At 49.4% G+C, this 19,938-nt stretch overlaps 1 protein-coding gene across 9 annotated transcripts in view; it reads right to left on the bottom strand.

Moving 5' to 3' along the window:
- Window positions 1-2,055: 2,055 nt before the first annotated feature.
- Window positions 2,056-19,938, bottom strand: part of ERG (ETS transcription factor ERG) — a 269,120-nt gene continuing 251,237 nt past the window's right edge. For 8 of the 9 annotated variants that reach the window (XM_023238738.2, XM_045036606.1, XM_045036605.1 and 5 more), the window contains 4 exons: window positions 13,165-13,233; window positions 12,570-12,626; window positions 11,594-11,641; window positions 2,056-3,941 (listed from right to left, as the gene is read on the bottom strand). In XM_023238738.2, coding sequence (XP_023094506.1) covers window positions 3,421-3,941; window positions 11,594-11,641; window positions 12,570-12,626; window positions 13,165-13,233 — 695 coding nt within the window. In that variant the 3' untranslated portion in view covers window positions 2,056-3,420. Of the gene's footprint in view, window positions 3,942-10,267; window positions 10,714-11,593; window positions 11,642-12,569; window positions 12,627-13,164; window positions 13,234-19,938 lie in introns of those variants that run through there. The other variant, XM_045036608.1, reaches the window with a different exon arrangement.

The raw sequence follows: 19,938 nt of genomic DNA, 5'->3' as shown, positions 1-19,938 counted from the left end.
TGTGCTGACAGCCCAGAGCTTGGAGCCTGCTTTGGATTCTGTGTCTCCCTCTCTCTCTGCCTCTACCCTGCTTGTGCTCTGTCATACTCTCTCTCTCAAAAAAAAAAAAACATTAAAAAATAATAAAATCACACTGTATCCACAGTTAGAGGTCCACTTGGGAGCCTGCAGGACACCCGTGTTTTCCCTACTTGCCATCATCTCCCAGTTCCAGGGCTTTAGGAGTCTATGCCGTGCCCGCCATCCAAGGCAAGCCCCTCTGGGCCCTCATCCCCAGGTGGCAGGTGCTGCAGCAGCACAGACAGGCGCTTGGGAGGGACAACACCTCCTCTGAATGCATCAGTCCCGACAGATGGCTTCACCATGGAGTCTTCGAGACTTGGCAGAGGCAGCAGACTGGGAGCATAAATGAAGTCTTGCCTGAGATTTGGGAAGAGCAGGGATGCTACCAAGTACCCAAAAGGCTACGGCGGGGCTTCCACAAAGCCCAGAAGGCCATTTAAGACAAAACTGGACGAATGTCTCGCTGGGAGAAGTGATGCCATGCAGGGGTCAGGAGCGTACATCAGGGCAAACGAAGAAACGGGAGAAGCTGAGAAGGAAAAGGTCCTTCGTGTAATTACGAATATGAACTGAAGAGTGTTTTGGAGTTAAGACTAAGACAGGAGCAGATAGCGAATGTTATTTTGAGATGTAATTTAAGAATTATTTATTTGGGAGAACACAGGAGTATCGTGTCATCCAAAATCATCTCGGCTGCTCACGCTTGTCGTAAAGCTTGCTAATCATCTGGGCTGGGTGGGTGTTGGAGAGCCTAACTGAAAACATCTGCTAAAATGGAATATGCTAATCAGGTCTTATTTTTACGATTTTGCTCACGATATAATTCTGAAGGAGTGGAATGGAGTGATCATCTGAGCAAACTCGTATTTATATGCAAAATGTAGGTGTCTTTGACTCTGCATTTCAAAATGGAGATGATGGATTTTTTCCATTAGAAACGTTTGGGTCACCCCAGCTGCCAGCTTTCATGTTTTTATTCCTCCCACCCCCCCCCCCCAGGAGATACAGGCACTTTATGGGCCTTTCCCAAGCTGCCGCAAAATGATTGATGGTTGGACTTCTTTTAATCCAAGTAATGCAGAGCGTCTGAAGCTTTGGTAATCGGATCCTACTGACTTTAAAGACCACTGCCAAAATACCCATAGCACAGAGGTTTGGCAACTTGATTTAATCATAGCGAAAGACTTACAAAGTGCGAAACGAGCCCCAAGACGGCTATGAAATGGGCCAGTTCAGAAACTGACTCGGGCTAAGAAGTTGTTCGATTTTGGTGCCTCTCCCTTGCTCTGTATCCCACCTCTCGAACTGCCTTCACCTTGGCCAAAGTTGGGGGCAGGTGACACACACAGAAGAGAGAAGATGTCAAGGGCAACCAACGACTTCAGATCGTAGGAAGAGTGTCTGCGGACATGTGAGGCTCAAGGCTGGCGAACCCCAAACCACAGTGCCCAGATCATCCCAGCATGGGAAGATTAAGGCAACTGTGGACCCGGCCAGGGCCTCTCAAAGGGAAGCCAAGTGGTAAACTTAGAAGCCACCCCTTGTTCCTGTAAAGTGAGAAACCGGCTGTCCACAACGCTTTATTGACCAACAAGGTTACAGTTTGCGCTAAGAGCAGTAGATCGGTTCGCCGTTCAACCAATGTTTTATGATCCTGGCAGGGACTGAGGGTGATCTGCGACCAGGTGCTTCTCTGGAATTTCTGTCCCAACCCCCACTCGAGAGGCCTCTTTCCATTCTGGGCACACACACATGGAGGTTCCAACGTGAAACCTTTGGTCGTCTGCTCCAGAAAGACGAGGAGGAAGAGAGAGTGAGCAGGAAGGGCCTGGAGAGGCCAACACCGTTTGGGCGCCAAACATCCTATTTGCTTGGCTCTCGCTTGCACGAATTCCCGGACAAAATAAAACCAGAACACAAGACCCGAAGTTCAGCACACATCTCTGTTAGGCAACTTCAGTCGCTAACAAAGTGCAAATGCGGACTCCCGGGTCAATCTGATTTGCCATGCTAGGCCAAGCTTGTTTTATTACATACATTCTGCATTCTAAGAACTAATAACTTCATATTGTAAACATTAAGCATACAGAGTTAAAATTCAAGGCCACATTCTATCATTGATTGTCTCTTTTGTCGTGTATCTTTGGCTGGCCGAGATCAACTCGTAGTGTATAAATGCATAAGTTATATAATTATTATATAAAAAGGGGGGAAAAAACATTGGCTTGTATACTTCATTCTGACAAACGCACAGCGTTTGCGACTCGAAAGGAAACCCGGAGCCTCTGCCTAACCCAAACGCCTAGATGGTTTCCGATGGCAGCATCGAAGAAGGCTACCCACCTCTTACCTGACCCTGTGGGGAACAGAGCCCCCCCCCCAACGATGAGGTCCCGAATGTTTCTTTTAAATATCAGACAATTCCAGTTAAATTTTTCTTTTGACAGACAGACAAACAAACAAAAAAGAGAGATGCGTATTCTTGTTCCTGAATTCTACTACTTTCCCCTCGTCCTGGACGCCATATTCTTCCTCTTAACACTGGGTTTGGTAGGGCACCGACCAATGAACCCGCAAGTCTCCCGACTCAGTCTCCGGCCTCTGCACTGTCCCAAGTCCAGTCTCCACTGCTTGACAAGCGTCTCTCCCAGCCCTCTGGCCTCCTCCTCCTCCGCTCCCTTCTCTCGCACCTCCTCCAGCCCTCTGTCTACAACCACACGCTCGCTGTCCGCAGACGGCCCCGGCCCCACCGCCGGGCTCAGTTCCCCTGATACCGTCCAGGAGCTGTGGCTCTCCCCCGAACGGAACGCATCTGATTTCACCCAAACAGCACGTTCTACTGAGTTCCATCTCGGTATCTGTCGACGGGCCACGGTCTCTCTCTTTTCTTTTTTGATATGTTTCTATTTTTAAATACAGGTAGTTTTCCTTAAAATGACATGTAAATGGTATGCCAGGGGAAGGCTGTGTTACCACTCTCACTGTACTTGAATCCCCGTTTGCACTAGCGGGACCCCAAACTCCCCTCTGAAGTTCATAGGTTTCTTAAGAACACTTTCTTTGGCACTTGGTCCTCGTGACTTCTTCATGCTTCTACTTACAATGTCTTTTACAAGGTGGGTCCACCCCCGAGGTGTCCAGATAACGTTACATTTTTCGCATCCTCTTTATTCCTGGAGTAATACTTTAGTAAATCCCTCCCGTTAAGAGTCTTTGGATCTCGTCCCTGGCTTCCTTCCCCAGCGCCAGTCAAGCTTTTACATTCCTCTTGAGGCACTTTTGATTCACGGTCTCCAATAGAGTTGGTGGCAAGTTCTTGGTGATTGTATGCTGTTGGGAAAGGCCTCCCTCAGGTCGTTAGTAGTAAGTGCCCAGATGAGAAGGCATGTGGCTGCCCGGAAGCCTAGTGTTGGGGTATATACCTCCGGTTGGCGAATTCCAGTAGGGGTTTGGGGCGGCGAAGAAACTGGACGAGGTCACGGGTAGGGCGGGAGGGTGGGGGGCCACAAAGTTCATCTTCTGTGGGTGGGCGTGATAGGAGCCCATGTAAGGGAGGTCTGAGGGGTACTTGTACAGAGATGATTCTGGAGGGTGGGGCTGGAGGGCCTGGGCGATCCCGTGGAAGTCAAACTTGTAGGCGTAGCGCTTCCCGTGGACTTTGGTCATGATATTTTTGTCATAGTAGTAGCGGAGGGCGCGGCTGAGTTTGTCGTAGTTCATATTGGGTTTGCTTTTCCGTTCTCCCCAGCGCCGGGCCACCTCATCGGGGTCCGTCATCTTGAACTCCCCGTTGGTGCCTTCCCAGGTGATGCAGTTGGAGTTCGAGCTGTCCGACAGGAGCTCCAGGAGGAACTGCCACAGCTGAATCTGCCCACTCCCTGAGGAGGGGGGGAAGGAAACAGAACACCAGTGAGAACAGGTTGTGAGCTAAAGTCAGTGTTTCTTAGAGACGGAAGCGGGTGCTCAGTGGTGTCCCATGCAGACGCCTTAACCTGCCTGTGCGCCCGTCCCTCGGCTGCTGGGGATGGTGGCTGCCTTCCTCCCTCTTCTCCAGAATACTGCCCTTGGCTCAACAGGAGTTGCTTCACCTCCCTCCCGACCCCCCAGGGCAACCCACAGCCAGAGGGGCTGACACCGTGCACCACAGGCCCGTCTCACTGCCTCAAGGAGGGGCCAGCTCTGTGATGCTGCTCATACTCGTGAACTCCTTGCAGGACCAGACCAGAGCAAGGTTCCGGCTAAGGCCACCAGGCCCCGCAGCCTTACCCCTGCCCTGTCTGCTTCATCACTGCCTCTCTCCCAGAGACACACAATGAACTGAGCACCTGCACAAGTATCGGCATCCCAAGTTCTGTGTCTTGGGAACAGGGTCTTCGGTGAGGATCTTTGGTGATATCGGGCTCATCCACAGATCCAAGTAATGCACCGCAAAGAATTTCTATGGGGCAAAGTTTAGGTTGGTCCCATCCATGTCTGGCTTCCTGAGAAGCATAACCAAGCCAACTCTGTGTTTCAGGGGTGAAAGGGTTTATTTTTCCTATTTTGCGAGGCAAAAAGTGCCATTATGTTGATGGCAAGAATGACTTAACACCATTTATATTGGCTAGGTCAAGTAAAATAATAAAAGTCATATTTAGGAAATGAACTTCTAAAAGTTTATGGAAAAAATAGAGAATGGAAGTAAACACCGTTATTTCTAACATAACATTTGCTGGCACCCAGAAAGCAATTCTGTCAAAACTTTTCCTAGAACAGAATTAACCCACTCAAAATGAGGAAGTTTAGAAAAAGTTGGCTCTTTTTCAAACCAGATCACCTATTTCCAGTATTTAGGCAACTGCATCGTAACGGAAATCCACGGGTTGCCCTCGCATTGCGATGCCAGTTGTGTTCAGAAGTTTCCAGAAGAAAACCTGCAGCAGTGAGTGACTGCAAGCCCTTCTGGGGAACCAAATGAGACTCCACCTTCATCAGCGAGATCTCAGTTAGCTGGGGGCACACAGTCAGAATTGTGTTTGATCCCACTGGAGAGACACGTGGGTGTGCCTTTCAGGTCTTACTAAGTTTCGAGAAAAATCCAGGCATATCGTTCCAGCCACCACGTTACACTATTTTAAGATGACTTATGGCTTCCTCCAGGGAAGCAGCATGTAAATATCGACAGCAGTATTGAGCACCAGGAGGAACTAAGATGTGCTGAACAGATTTTCGAAGCTTTGAAAGTAACTAAGAGGCCTGGCTTTCCTCCCAAACTCCAGCTCGAACACTGCCTCAGGCTTGTACCAAAAAGATGACTTTTTTAAACGTTTATTTATTTTTGAGAGAGAGACACAGAGAGAGCATGAGTGGGGGAGGGGCAGAGAGAGAGGGAGACGCAGGCTCCCAAGCAGGCTCTGAGCTGTCAGCACAAGGCCCGACGCGGGGCTCAAACTCATGAACCGCGAGATCATGACCTGAGCAGAAGTCAGACGCCTAACCGACGGAGCCCCCCAGGCGCCCCCCAAAAGAATACTTTTTATTGCACGATCAGCAAATTACCAAGAGATGTGATAAAATGACTGGCAACTGTTCAGGGAATTGATGTCGTGTAAAAATCAATTAGAATTCTTCCCCCCCAAACCCTTCTCCCTAGCTAACTCCCTACATAAATTGCCCAACTCTTAAATCCTTGTTTCCACACTGGCTACACGGAGATGGGTATGTTTGTGAATTCATCCATGCAACAGCATCGTGAGAAAGGTCAGCCTTTTCTGAATGTGTTCTGGAAAATTCTCATTTTCACTCTACGACACATTTGAAATACATTAACAGCTTGTCATTCAACTCAATGGAAGGCTGTGCTTTTTCGGAACCACATATTCAAACTGTTCTCAATCAAGTTTTGGTTGCCCCGAACATCTCATTAATATGCATTTGAAAAAATACGAAGAATGGTATGAGAAAACCATATGGGTTTAGTATACATATTGTAACCGAAGGATTACTACTTGACAAAAATTCCGCACATGACCTGGGAATAGGGAAAAGCAAAATTTTTTTATTTAACAGCCCAACATATGCTTCCACGTAAACACGTAGAGTCGTCTGAAAATAAATATTCACTGTGAACGTCCTCCCACAGAGAAAGCGATTCCATAGATTGCGCATAAACGCACAGACCTTCCCAGATAGCCAGAATACTAGCCGGCATTTATTCAAACCTTGGCATTGCCCCTAGGCATCTGTCCCTTGCCCAGTTCCTTTAGAAACCTGCACAGAGACAGCCAGTGGACAAAAGTGGTTTCATACCCCTCCTGCTTCTGAAGCACTAGAAAGGCAGAGATCTAAATGCGCAGCTGGAAATTCAAAGATGCGCGATTTCTTACTAGACTCTTTTGCCCGTTAACCTTTAAGACACAGCCTCTTGAGCATTTCAGGGATCTATGGGCCTAAGAGATCTTTACACAAAATTCATCACCTTCCAAACCTGAGAACAAAAGGGAAAATGCAGAATCAATCGCTGTTTAAGTAAATGTAATAAAATGCAACGGCGTGCCCAGAGCATTAACTGTTACATTTAATACTCGTAACAAAAATCCCTTGGATCCGCAGTATGGAGCAGGTTTTCTTGTGCAAGAATTGTCAAGGATGCGCGGTGGCTGCTGAGGACTCAGCCAATGGTAGATGAACTGAGCTCCTTGTGGCCACATACTTCAAAAGCAATTTACGAAGACGAAAACACGCACGGTGCGATAAAGGTGCATTTGAGAACACAGAACGGGGGAGGTCAGACAAGGATATCTAAGTGGTGGGAAGCCTAAGAGGGGCTTGGGCCGTTCACCGGCCAAGCGGACAAGTGAAAGGAGAGGTCCTTACACTCAGGATCCGGCATCGGGCAGCCTGGCCACCTCCCCCCTTCCTCCATCGCCCTCCTAGCGGCTTTCCAACGTCAGTGAGAAGTAGCTACTTCTACCCAGGATTGGGTGGGGTAATTAACGAAGCCAGGATTGGTGGGAGAAACAATGATGTCGGTTGTGCCCCGCCCACAGGAGAACCCAATGGGATAAAGGGGGGGAGGGGTGCGCCTGGAAGAGAATGAAAGGCAATGCTTTTATTTTTAGAAGGAAGGTGGTCTCTTCATGCAGCGGAAAGAGAAGAGAAGTAACAGTAGCAAAGAAGTACAACTAAGCAGAAAAGGGCAAAGCACCCAAAAGGTTTATAAAGCACAGAGAAGAGCAGAGCTGGGAGTGACTCAGCAGCTGTGGGTCCAGAAGGAGGGGTGTCCCCGCCCCCCAAGAGCGGGACTCAGCGGCCACCACCTGACGGAGGGACAGAGCAGGAAATGAAGCAGAGAGGGTCCCCCAAAGCACCACGGTGGCAGCCAGTGGAGGCCACTTTCGGCCGTCGCCGGGCACGCGGCAGAGAAGCCCGTGGGCACAGCTTGGCCCCTCCACCCTGCCGAGCCCCAGGCAGCTGGCACGTCCCAGGGCGGAGGCTTTGCTCCGGGCTCAGCGTGGCTCAGACAGGACTTGGTAGAATGCAGGGCAGTACGGTGTCTGTAAGCACCAGTCTGGAATCATCCCTACCTCCGCTGGATCCTGGCGCTGGCACGCACGGGGCCTTGGGCAGCTCACCTAGTGTTCTGTGCCTCAGTGCCCTCATCTATAAAACGGGGGTGATGGTAACGGCATCTTGCCAGGACACTGTGAGGATAAACTCAACACATGAAGGGTCTTACCATGATTTGTTTGAGCTGAAAACCAGAGGGTTTTTTTTTTAATTTTTTTCTTTTCACATTTATTTATTTTTGAGACAGAGAGAGAGAGAGAGCATGAACAGGGGAGGGTCAGAGAAAGAGGGAGACACAGAATCTAAAGCAGGCTCCAGGCTCCGAGCGGTCAGCACAGAGCCCGACGCGGGGCTCGAACCCACAGACCGTGAGATCATGACTTGAGCCGAAGTCGGATGCTTAACCGACTGAGCCACCCAGGCACCCCGTTTTTTTTTATGTTCATTTATTTTTAAGAAAGAGAGAGACAGAGTGTGAGCGGGGTGGGGCAGAGAGAGAGGGAGACACAGAATCCGAAGCAGGCTCCAGGCTCCGAGCTGTCCGCGCAGAGCCCGACGCTGGGCTCAAACCCACGAACCGCGAGATCATGACCTGAGCCGAAGTCGGACGCTTAACCAATTGAGCCACCCAGGTGCTCCAAAAACCAGAGTTTAAAGAGAGGCACATACCTTGCCTAGAGCTACAAGAGGACAGAACGAAGCCAAGTGCCCCTCCCCGTGCACCCCATGTTGGCCGTGAAAAACTGTGAATGGTGTTCTCGGGCTGGCTGACGGCCCCCGAAAGCCTACTCTTTGCCGATACCATCCTGAACACTTGTATTTATTTAATCCCCCCAAGAATCGTGAGGGAGCCCACTGTTGAGATGAGGACATTAGACCCCAGAGAGATAGAGTGATTCATCTTGCCCAATGTCGGCAAAGGTTGGAACCCAGCCTCTAAGCTCGGATGCCCGAATCCCAGCACGAACCATTGCTTTCAGGCCTGACCTCCACTCCCTCGAGTCCTCCCCAGGTTGTCCTTTCCCTTGGCCGGGGGCTTGGGAGGTTCAAAGTGGAAGACTGGACACTCCCACCTCCTAACCAATGGCAAAACATCCCTAAAACTGGTCTCTGGCTTTGCACAAAACTGGATACAATTCATGCCCCCCATTAAAGAGTGTCCAGTTAGCACCGGGGGGGGGGGGCCACTGAACACAACCCAAGAAGGTGCCTTCATGGAAAGGCAGCCTCAGTTCATCAGAGAAGCCGCATACATGTTCAGCCATTCTAATGGGACATCAAGGGGCTGTGTGGTTTACGTGTGATCCATGACGTCATCGTTCAGGGATGGGACACCTCTCAGCAGGAGACATATGGCCCCAAGTGCACGTCACATGAATATCTGGAACCGAGACCTTGAGATGCGTTATTCTCTCGTGCGTTTACACACCACGATGTCACCTTCCCACTTAAAATGATTTAAAAAGTTTGCGTTGTACAAAGAGCGAAGGCAGCAATTTGAAGTGATGAAGGGCTTACTTACCAGAGAATGGGAAAATAGAGTCAAACAGGAAGAGGGAGTCTCATCCCCAGAAAGACCAGAGACATTCTGGTTTTGGGGGTGGGGGAAGCCACGTGAATACGACTGACGCGCGTGCAGCCCGAGGAGAGATGGAAAGAAGCCTAATCATTATCAACTAAGTAAAACAAGACTTTATCTTCAAGCCCCTGGTTGGAGGTCACCATCTTCCCCAGGCCAAGTGAGGATGGTCTTAGTGGACAAAGGGCTGTCCTTTGCTCCCAGTGCTGGACCTGCTGACCTACTGTGGACAGAGCCATTTTCCCAGCACCTACACGGTTGTAGAACTCAAGGGAAATCCTTCCTTTCTATTCTCTTGGCCCCCATTCTCCAAGGCCTCCCTCCTCCCTCGGGCTCACTCAGGAGCGGTGCAGGGCAAGACAATAAAACCGGACTCTGGAGACGGAGAATCAGGGTTCAAATGCGACTTCCCGTTTTATTGGCTGTGTGACCCAGGGAAAGTCACCTAATTTCTCTGGACCTCTGACTCCTCCTCTGTAGGATGAAGATAATGACCTCCCAGGGCTGTGTCATGCAGTGGCATGGCAGACTTAAGCACTTGCCTGGGCATTTCCACAGGGTGGGAGCTATTTGATTGTTATTTCACATGATTGTATTAAACTCCCCAGAGTGCTCCCACGTCTGTTCTTTTCCTCTTTCTAATCTATCCTGAACACTGATGCCAGATCAGTCTTCCTGAGGCATGGCTGATAACAGTAATCTCCCAACATAGTAATCCTTTTTATTTGAACCGTTACGAAGCAGTTCGAAATGGAGAGCTGAGCCCGGGATTGGGGGGGACCAGACACCCGGGAGCCTTGGCCACCAGTTGGACGCTCCCTTGAGAGCAAAGCACCTGTGTGGCAGTGTTGTAATCTCCCGTATTCATTTCTCCACCAGAATGTGAGGACCTCGAAGGTCAAGGACGGTATCTCCTTACTCCTCGCATTTGTTTCTTCAACAAATAATTACTGACCACCTGGTCTAGTCCCCAGGGTTAAGTAACAAACAGTCCCTTTTTTAAAAAAACTATTTTTAAAAATATGTATTCATTTTTGAGAGAGCGTGAGTGGGGCAGAGGCAGGGGCGGGGACGGGGGCGGGGGGGGGGAACAAAGGATCTGAGGCAGCAAATTCAACGGGGCTCGAACTCACAAACCGAGAGATCAGGACCCGAGCCGAAGTCGGAGCTCAACCGACTGAGCCACCCGGGCGCCCCTAAAACAGTCCCTTCTAATGGCTCAAATGCCTCAGAGGGATTTTTCTGAACTAGTGAACATTACCTAAAATTTAATGTCAAAGCTGCAGATACTTGATAATGATATTTCGTGTTCTCAAAATACAGATTCCCTTGTGGGGACGAATGCTGCTTGAATCTGAACTTTTCCGTTTCCAACCCTATTTTGGCCTCCGTGTTTAGGAAATATACATTCCAGCTTGTACTTGCAATATGCCTGTGTCATCTTGGCATTTGGATGTGCTGTTGAAAACCCTCAGCATATGCTGTGAATTTCGGAAGTGGATGCCAGCACAGCTGGGTCTGATCTGAATACAAACAAATACAACAGTTTGGTTGGCACTGAAATGTGATGACAGGTGACGATCTTTGGCGAGGTACGGGTCACAAGTGGGCCAGTTAAGAATCTGCACCCTCTCCTAGCCTCTAACTTCAAAAACAGACCGTTCATCGAAGATGATCCTACATTTGAAGCCTTCGGGTTGGAGTTAAGGTTCTCCTTTTTAGGATAGGGCTTGACCTCCCTGTGTCATGGGATGAACTGTGTCCCCTCTCCCCAAAATTCACACGTTGGAATCTTAACCCCCAGTATCTCAGAATGTGACCTTTTTTTTTTTTTTTTTTTTTTTTTTTTTGGAAAAAGGGGCTTTACAGAGCTGTTTGAGTGAAAGTGACGTTAGGGTAGGTCTAATCCAGTATGACTGGTGTCCTTATAAAGGGAAATCTGGACACAGAGACACGCACAGAGAGAAGACAGGTAAAGAAACCCAGCGATAAGACAGCCGTCTACAAGCCAAGGAGAGAGGTCCGGAACAGATCCGTCCTTCATGGCCCTCGGAAGGAACAAACGCTGCCTGTCACGTGACACGTCGAGTTTGGACTTCTGGCCTCCAGATTGTGAGACGGTAAATATCTGTTATCTAAGCCCCCGGTTTGTGGTGTTTGTTACGGCAGCCCTAGGCAACTGATACAGTTTAGATTCGGTGATCCTGCCCTTTGCGGCAGCTAAGATCTTAATGGATTCCATGACCCGTTTAGTTTTTTTCCACTCTTGCAAATAATCCAACGAGATCTAAACTCCACCTTGTGCAGCTGGAAGGATTTCTCGCCAATACAAGTTCATCTTTCAAGATAGCCACTGACAAAAAGGTAACTTGGTTAGGGGCAAAACCACCAGCAGTCTCTCACCTGGATTTGCAAGGCGGCTACTTGTTGGTCCGAGAATCTGATAAGGATCTACAACAAAAAGAAAAGAAGTCAAATCCCAGAGACCTTGTCGCGGCTTGGTGTGATGTCACTGCAGGTATGATACCCCCGACTTGTGTTTCCAGGTTTCAGAGTCATTGAATCCCCCACACCAAAGTCACCCAGCACCACTTCCTGCACTGAATAAGATGTCACGTGGAATCCAAGAGAAGTTTCTTGCCAAAGACCTCTTAAGCTCAGCTCTGGCTTGGGGTTCCCGACACCTGGCTCTCTCCATCCCAGGACATAAACTGGGCAAACATGTGCTATGTCCCCACTGGGTCCGGGGCCACGCCGGCCACGTTGTTCAGCACACTGGCAATATCAACGGTGTTCCGTTGGATATCACCAATCCGCGGTGTTCCGCGTGGGGCCTGGCATGAGTGCGGGCTGGAGGCATGCGGCCTGGGGGTAAAATTAAAAGGACTCGTCTGTCACAGAGAAGGGACGTGTGTGCAAGCAGAATGTTCTTTCCATATTTACTGCATAGGTTTGGAAATGTCTTAGCAAAATCTCAAGTTATCCCTACTGAGTAGACTGATAATTTTGGTCCACATTTTATGCATGGAGCCATGATAAACAAGACAAAATCTTGGGGCGCCTGGGTGGCTCAGTCGGTTGAGCGTCCGACTTCGGCTCAGGTCACGATCTCGCGGTCCGTGAGTGCGAGCCCTGCGTCGGGCTCTGTGCTGACCGCTCAGAGCCTGGAGCCTGTTTCGGATCCTGTGTCTCCCTCTCTCTCTGCCCCTCCCCCCGTTCATGCTCTGTCTCTCTCTGTCTCAAAAATAAATAAACGTTAAAAAAAAATTTTAAAGAAGACAAAGTCGCATTAACTTCATTTAGAAGTGACACATTTTAGAAACATGCTGCTAAGCCTACTTCTTTTTCGATGGCCGTCAAGATGTTCCCTGAAACATACCTAACTGAGGACGCTGGTCTTCAGTTTTGGGCACTGCGGAAGGAGATGGTTGAGCAGCTGAAAATCCCAAAATAAAAGAGAGAGTTACTTATAACTTCTATCTGGCCACTCATCTTTGATGCTGTATTATCATTCCATCGATTAGCTTAGCTATTAACATAATAGTCTTACTCTTAGACTAAGCAGCATTTAATGGCAAGAAAATTTCCTTTCTATAACCCCAATCAAGAAAGAATCCTTGCTCAGGTCATGATGTTGTGGTTGTGAGTTCGAGCCCCGCGTCAGGCTCTGTGCTGACGGCTCAGAGCCTGGAGCCTGCTTCGGAATCTGTGTCTCCCTCTCTCTCTCTGCTCCTCCCCTGCGTGTGCGCGCACTCTCTCTCTCTCTCTCTCTCAAAAATGAATAAACTTAGAAAAAAAAAGAATCATTGCATCTAAAGATCAAGTTGCTCTTTGCTGCCAAAGGAACAAACATTTTATGCCGATAAAGCGTAGATACCCTGCAGAAATCAGCACGCTACCAATGGTCACCAAATGTCACCAAGGGTCATCTCCTGGTGAGAAGCAGATTCAAGCAACGGGAGCCAACACTGTACCTTTCGACTGGGGGGTGGGGTGGCCGTGACTGGTCCAGGCTGATCTCCTGGGTGGGTCATAAGGTAAATCTGCAAAGACAAATAAAATGACTGAAAGACCAATAATGTAATTTTATAACACATATTTTGTATGCTTTTTGTTTGGCGTCCGTTAGAATAAATACCGTGGATGAAAATCCAGCAATCCAAAGAAATACCCAACCTGTATCCCATTAGATTTGCGTTTTACTCAGAAATTATCGTTTTGTTCATTTTATCGATCTAACGTTTTCACCCATTGATCTGGAAACCCTCCTTGAGAGATTCTTACAGGGCTCCCTGAGCCTTCTAAGGAAACTTCCTACGACCACAGGTCAAGACCACATAAAGAGTTTCTTACAATCTACTTTGGCCTGCTTCCCCCTGGAACTGACCTAAGTTCATCCCTTTGTTACCTTCATGACCCCCTCAGAAGAGAGCTGACAAATCTGATAAGTCTACCAATTCATGCTCGAGGTCGGCCCCTAAATCCCCCAAATGACATTTCTTCCTTGGAAAGGAGCATGGCCTTCTCATCCTCTTACTTGCCATCTGCCTCTCTCAGTCACCCTCATTTCTTTTTATAATCTCACCCAGTTATATATATATCTTTAAATGTTAATGTTTATTTTCTGAGAGAGAAAGACAGAGCATGAGTGGGGGAGGGGCAGAGAGAGAGGGAGACACAGACTCGGACGCAGGCTCCAGGCTCCGAGCTGTCAGCACAGGGCCCGACGCGGGGGCTCGAACTCACAAACTGAGAGATCATGACCGGAGCTGAATCCGGACGCCCAACCAGCTGAGCCACCCAGGCCCCCTTCACCCAGTCATATTAAATCAGTCGTAACTGTCCAGTTATTTCTCCATGTAAATATCTACTATAGCTCTTTCTCTAAATGAACTTCGAAGTTCTCTAAAAGAACTGCATGCGATCAATCGCAAGACCGGAATAATATTGTTCCCACAACATGTTAACAATGACGGTGAGAGCTTAAGTGAATGCAACGGTTTCTTTGCGTTCATAATGTATTGTCATCTGTCTCGTAAATCTTTAGTGCACTTTGCACATACAAAGTTAGTAACTATCCTTCCCATCCTCGGTGCAAGTTATGTTAACGATTATGAAGACTCTAAGTCATTTCAAGGTCCTTTCAAAAACGTATTCCAGAACAGGTGCACCTGGGTGGCTCAGTCGGTCAAGCGTTTGACTTCGGCTCAGGTCGTGAACTCACAGGTTCATGAGTTCGAGCGCCGCATCGGGCTCTGTGCCGACAGTGCAGAGCCTGCTTCAGATTCTGTGTCTCCCTCTCTCTCTGCCCCTCCCTTGCTCATGCGCTCTGTCTCTCAAAATAAACACATAAACTTAAAATATACTCCAGAACATCACCATGCGTATCCTTACTAAGTGTGCACACACGAAGTGATTTCTACATGAAACCTTATTATAGAACCACTTCAAAACTATGCCTTTTTGGATTGATGGGTGCTCAGTTCCATGCCATGTGTCATTCTGGGCCAACTGAAAGCCACAGCCAGATACTTGAGGTATTCTGCTGCTGGACATCTGGAAATGGCTATCAAATCTCACTTGCAGGGCAGGCAATCTAATTTGTTTTAAGCCTCTCTTTAAACAGACTCTTTAACCCTGTTTTAGACTGGTAGTTTGGCGGGTCAATCCTCAAAGGGTCTGCCTATGTTGCAAAAGATGCATCTCTTGGGGCACCTCGGTGGCTCAGTCAAGCGTCTGACTCTTGGCTTCGGCTCGGGTCATGATCTCGTGGTTCTGTGAATTCACACCTCGCATCGGGCTCTGTGCTGGCAGCACGGAGCCTGCTTGGGGTTCACTCTCTCCCTCTGCCTCTGCCCTTCCCCGACTCGCGCTCTGTCTCTCTCAAAATAAACAAATAAAAGAATAAATAAAAAGACGTGCCTCTTCTTACTTTCGTATCCCAAAGAGCATACCACTGAAATGCAATGTGAAATTCAACACAGAGTTGCCTTAATTTATTTGGTCTGTTTGGCTACAAGCACCTCGGCTCGTGTGGTCTGTGAAATGCTACCCTTTATAGCTTTGGTTGAGTAAAAGATAAATTTTTTTTTTTTTAACTCCAGTACTGCTCACCGCTTCTTCTCAGCTGGTATTTTTGCATTTTGGATCATAAGCCGTTCCCACTCGGCTCCTCAGATTCTCACTTTTCTGGTGTTGGGGTTGCACATGGGAACTAAATCTGCAGCCGCTATCGATTTACGGCCAAATTTCAACTTAAGTCTCTGGGCGCCCTTCGCACACAGATACCCACCCAGTTGAATTTAGTCTAAAAAAAAAAAATGGTCAGCCAGAGTTTCAATCTGAGAACGGTCTCAGAAAGAACACTGGACTACTGTACCAGCGTCTAGCCGAATTCAGGAGCAGACAGGCACACGGACAAAGGGGCTTCTGTTGACCAAATGAAAAACAAAGCAAGGCAATACCAAAAGGCGTTCTAGATCCCAGGTCTCAAAGGGTGGCCCACGGACCAGCAAGACTGGTAACATCTGGGAGCTGGTTAGGAAGGCAGAATCTCACCACCAGGGCTACTGAGCCAGAATCTGCCCTTTAACGAGGTCCCGGGTGACCTGGGAGCGCACTGAACAATGCCGGAGCGAGCCCGTTCTAGATCATCTCCATTACGTGTTTCTAGGCAGGAATCTGTGTTCCCGCAGATAACAATCTCAGAACCGCTGAGCGTGTCAGGACAAATGAGAAAATGCGTGCGAAGGGTTCTACGCTGGTTACCTTCCCCAGAGAGAACGCGAGCGCAACGAACGGCCGTTGGTCGCTGGTCCGCTACTACGTTAAACATGAAAGTATTGCTCGTGTAATGTGACTGGAAAAAATTAACCACCCCGCTAGCAAGAGACAAATATTTTGAAACTCTTTATTCATAAAACCCTTCTCCGGGTCTATAACTGTGTTCCGCCCTCCCCTGAAAATAAGTCAGGACCTTAACAACACGAAGTCTGACTCTAAGCCAAGAATCCGAGCTGTTTATATGAACGATGATTAACATGTTCATAAACATATTGCCACGGAAGATAAGTCGGCTTATTGTTTTCGTTCATGAAATTCTGGTCCAGTGCTTCCTTATCAGCGGCCGCTCACGCGCTGGGGGCACTGAGTTTCCCTCCCCAGGGAGGTGACTCTGGGGAAAGGCTGAATGAAGCCGTACTGATTCAGGAGGACGCGCCGGGGCCTCTCCAGCCACCCCACCTCACAGCACGGCCAGCCCTGGGCATTTCTGCCCAGAAATTCCGACTCCAAGCGCATTTGCTATGTGTCCCTTGGCGATAGCAGGGCACAGAACTTCTACTAAGAACAGATTTTACATGGAATTTCTGCCGGTCACTTCAATGCACCCTCATTCTCTCCTGTACTGGGATCTTCAAGGTAATTAACTCACACACTTGGCACAAGGTCCTGTGTTGGGGAGGGCTGCTTTCTGGCCCTGGTTCTCTTTTTTTCTGCACCAGGCTGTGTGTTTAAAAACTGAAGGTTGTAAAAGCCATTCGTGGGCAGCTCAGAGTTAACAAAGAAACGTGTTCTTGCCATGATCCAGGCCAAAAAGCACAACACTAAAAATCGGGAGTTTGACTAGCATTGGGTCCCTCCACACCAGCACCTTGATTTAGTTCCTGGGAGCTGGGATCGGTTCTTGATTTGGAAAGAGACTCCTCCTCCCCCCACCCTCTCCCTTCCCTGGGCATCAGTGAATCAAGACAACATACAGATTCTACGCTGCATCCTGCAGGGTGAAGTTCACCAAGTTTTATATTCTGCCTTCATCACACTTACAGAGGAACAGCCCTCTAGCCTTCGCAGTATGCCCACGCCCACTTTACTTTTTAATGAACCAGAACTTGGACCATGCGAGAGCTCATCTTCATTCTGCAGGATCTATGCGGCATCTGCAAAGCAGTGTGCAAGGGCCCTGGCTGGGTTGGGTAGGGACAGATGAGATTTGCCTGCTGTCCATGAACCTAGAGGCTAATGCAAAGAGAAAGGCCAAGAGCTACCACCCAGAACCACCTGATAAACACCTACTCGATGGAAGGAAGTTTGGGAGTCCTCCCTGATGTGGCTGAGTCACCCTCTCCTGTATTCCTCCAGACCTTCCTACGGTCTTCTAAGATCCCCCATCAAAGACATGCAGACCTGGGAGCCTTGTGCACGGCTTTCTCTCCTGGCTTTGCAGACCTCTGTGGTTACGGTCTAACCAGAGGGAAAGCAGAGGGTGCGTTTCCAGCCGTGAGCCGGGATGCAGACTTTCCACAGGGCCTGACTGAGGAGAACGTGCATTTGCTGCCTTGCCTTGACGGGTGACGTCGAAATGTCACTCAGTTGTGAATGCCAAAGGAGGAGTTGTTCAAGGTTCTGAGAAACCCCTGAAGGGCACTGGCTTAAAAGTGAAAGTTAAGGCTGCTCGTGCCGGCTCAAGCCTCCAGGGTCTTTGGATAACATCCTAGACGTGCATGATGCTCTGGGGACTGCGTGATGGTGGAGGAGGAGAGACGGGGCTGCACAATGTCCCCCTTGGTGCCCACCATGGCTTTCATATAAACTGCTCCTGACATGCCGCAGGGGGTCAAACACCAGCTTGCAAGTTTCAGTGGGTCAGACCTATGTCTTTTATGTCACTTGAGACCTCAAAGGGCCATGGCTCCCGAAGGCACGTGTTCAGCAAGGAAAGAAGGTACTTGCAACCCAAGAAACACATGAAGCACCCTAAAATCATGATCATCAAAAACAGAATGTAAACTGACACGCCTACGTGCCAACACTTTTTACGAGTAGGAGAGAGACGGATCTAAATGCTAAGTCAACAAAGAGATCACGCGAGGGAGGGTGCATTTTGAATCAGGAACATTTGGGAAAAGCGAATAGAAGCCAGCCTGGGAAGAGAAGTGAGAGACATGGACAAAGCAGTAACATGCCCATGTGTGGTTGTCTGGGAGGTCACCAGCCTTGGCCAAATGTGGGGTTAGATTGCAATGACACAGCGACTTGATGGGGTAAGCAGTTGGGGGACCCGGAAGAAGTGACCCATTTGGGAAGGAAGGCCAGGAAGAAGAAAGGAAAAGGGAGATTGGGGTCAGCAGCCCGGGGGTGGGTTACACAGGGCAGAAAAGAGAGGAGGCAGGGAGGGACAGGAAGCATGGGGGAGGGGACTGGGCACGCGTGGGTGGAGGAAGCCCCCTGTTCCCATGGCTGGGGGGTTACAGAAATGGAGCGGCCGTGAAGGTCATGGCGGAGCAAACCAGGAGTGCAGGGGAATGGGAACTCGGGTCTCTATTCCCAAGGGCCCCAGGGGCCTCTTCCCAGGGGGGAGTCAGCCATCACCTCTTCTGCCGGCATCAGACACTTCTGAGCCCAGGAACACAGCTGGATCCCAGCCGGTCTGGGAACCGCCCTGCAGCACCTGTTTCCCCAGGGCCAGTGCCAGATTTCCACCTGCACCCCGACGGGCTTTCCGACTCACAAGTGCATCCTTCAAGGTCCATCCCTGCGTCCACCTAAGCGGAGAAGCAACTCTCCTCTCCAAGGTCAAACCCCTGGATAGTTCAGCAAAGAGCTCCGGCGTGTTCAGTCTGATTCAACTTCCTTATAGCGCATATACGGGCATCTGTATCTCCCTGGACGGTCACAGGAGGGGTCGTCAAAACAGGTATTTTTGCTACAAACTTGAGTCTCAGAAACATACTCTGCTGGGGTGGAGCTAGGGAAGTGTGATCTCCTGCGGGTCACGCACAAAGCACGGCCCCAAGGAGGAGTGTGGCCAGAGCGCGGAGGCGTGTCCCAGCCTTCACCTCCCAGCTACTCCCCGCGCCGCCCCCACCCCACACACACCTGGAAAGCTGAATCTTCCAAATCTACTGTATCTCCAGATGCGAATAAAGAAAAAGGAGTTCCAGGATCCACTGTTCTACGTACTAGCAAGCGATTAGCCAGCTGGTCTGACCACTGGGCTGCAACCAACGGATTTGGCCAACGTCGTGACCTTTCGACAAAACCCCAAGCCCAGCTCACAATCCCTGGATTTTGCGACTCAGTGAGACGCGTCCATGAGGCAGCTTCAAACAAACAAACCAGCAAAAGCGAGCAAACAAACCGTGGCCCGCCGCTTCCCGGAAAGTTCTTCTTCTTTTAAGGATGGACGGAAATGGATTTTAAACGCTCACAAAACCGTTGTGATCTTCCTATACTTCCCTATGTTCTCCCAAGGATGCATTTATCAGAGGTGAACAGTGGGTTTCTTCAGGCCCAGTCCAGGTCATTCTAGACCCTGAATCTGATCCACAAGTAAATGGCCTGTGAAGTCTCCACCACGACTGAGGGAACGAAGCACTTTAGCTAAACCTTTCCACCCTGTTCCCCAGGAAGAGGGGCGCAAATCCTTCCTCTGAGGTCAGAGAGGAGGGAATGGCCAGCCTCAAGGCTCTGTGGAATTAACAGGACAGCGTCAGGGTGGGAACAGCTCTGAGAAGCTTCTTCACCCATGCTATTGAGCTCCTGACTGGAAAGAAACGACCGTGCCAAACTTAATGCCCTGGACCAATCCAAATGGAGTCTTATGTCGTCTGGGTGTGGGACAGAGGCCAAAGGGTGACAGCTTGGGTCTAGGAACGCATGACTCCAGAGGCATGAATGACGATGGCAAAACCAGCCCCCTACCCTGAACCGCCATTTCCTCAGCTGGTGGGCTGGCGTGTTATCGGTGC

This window comes from Felis catus, chromosome C2 (assembly GCF_018350175.1).
Source record: "Felis catus isolate Fca126 chromosome C2, F.catus_Fca126_mat1.0, whole genome shotgun sequence".
Taxonomy (NCBI): domain Eukaryota; kingdom Metazoa; phylum Chordata; class Mammalia; order Carnivora; family Felidae; genus Felis; species Felis catus.
Note: the sequence above shows the minus strand (reverse complement) of the source record. Positions and strands in the feature narration are given on the sequence as shown.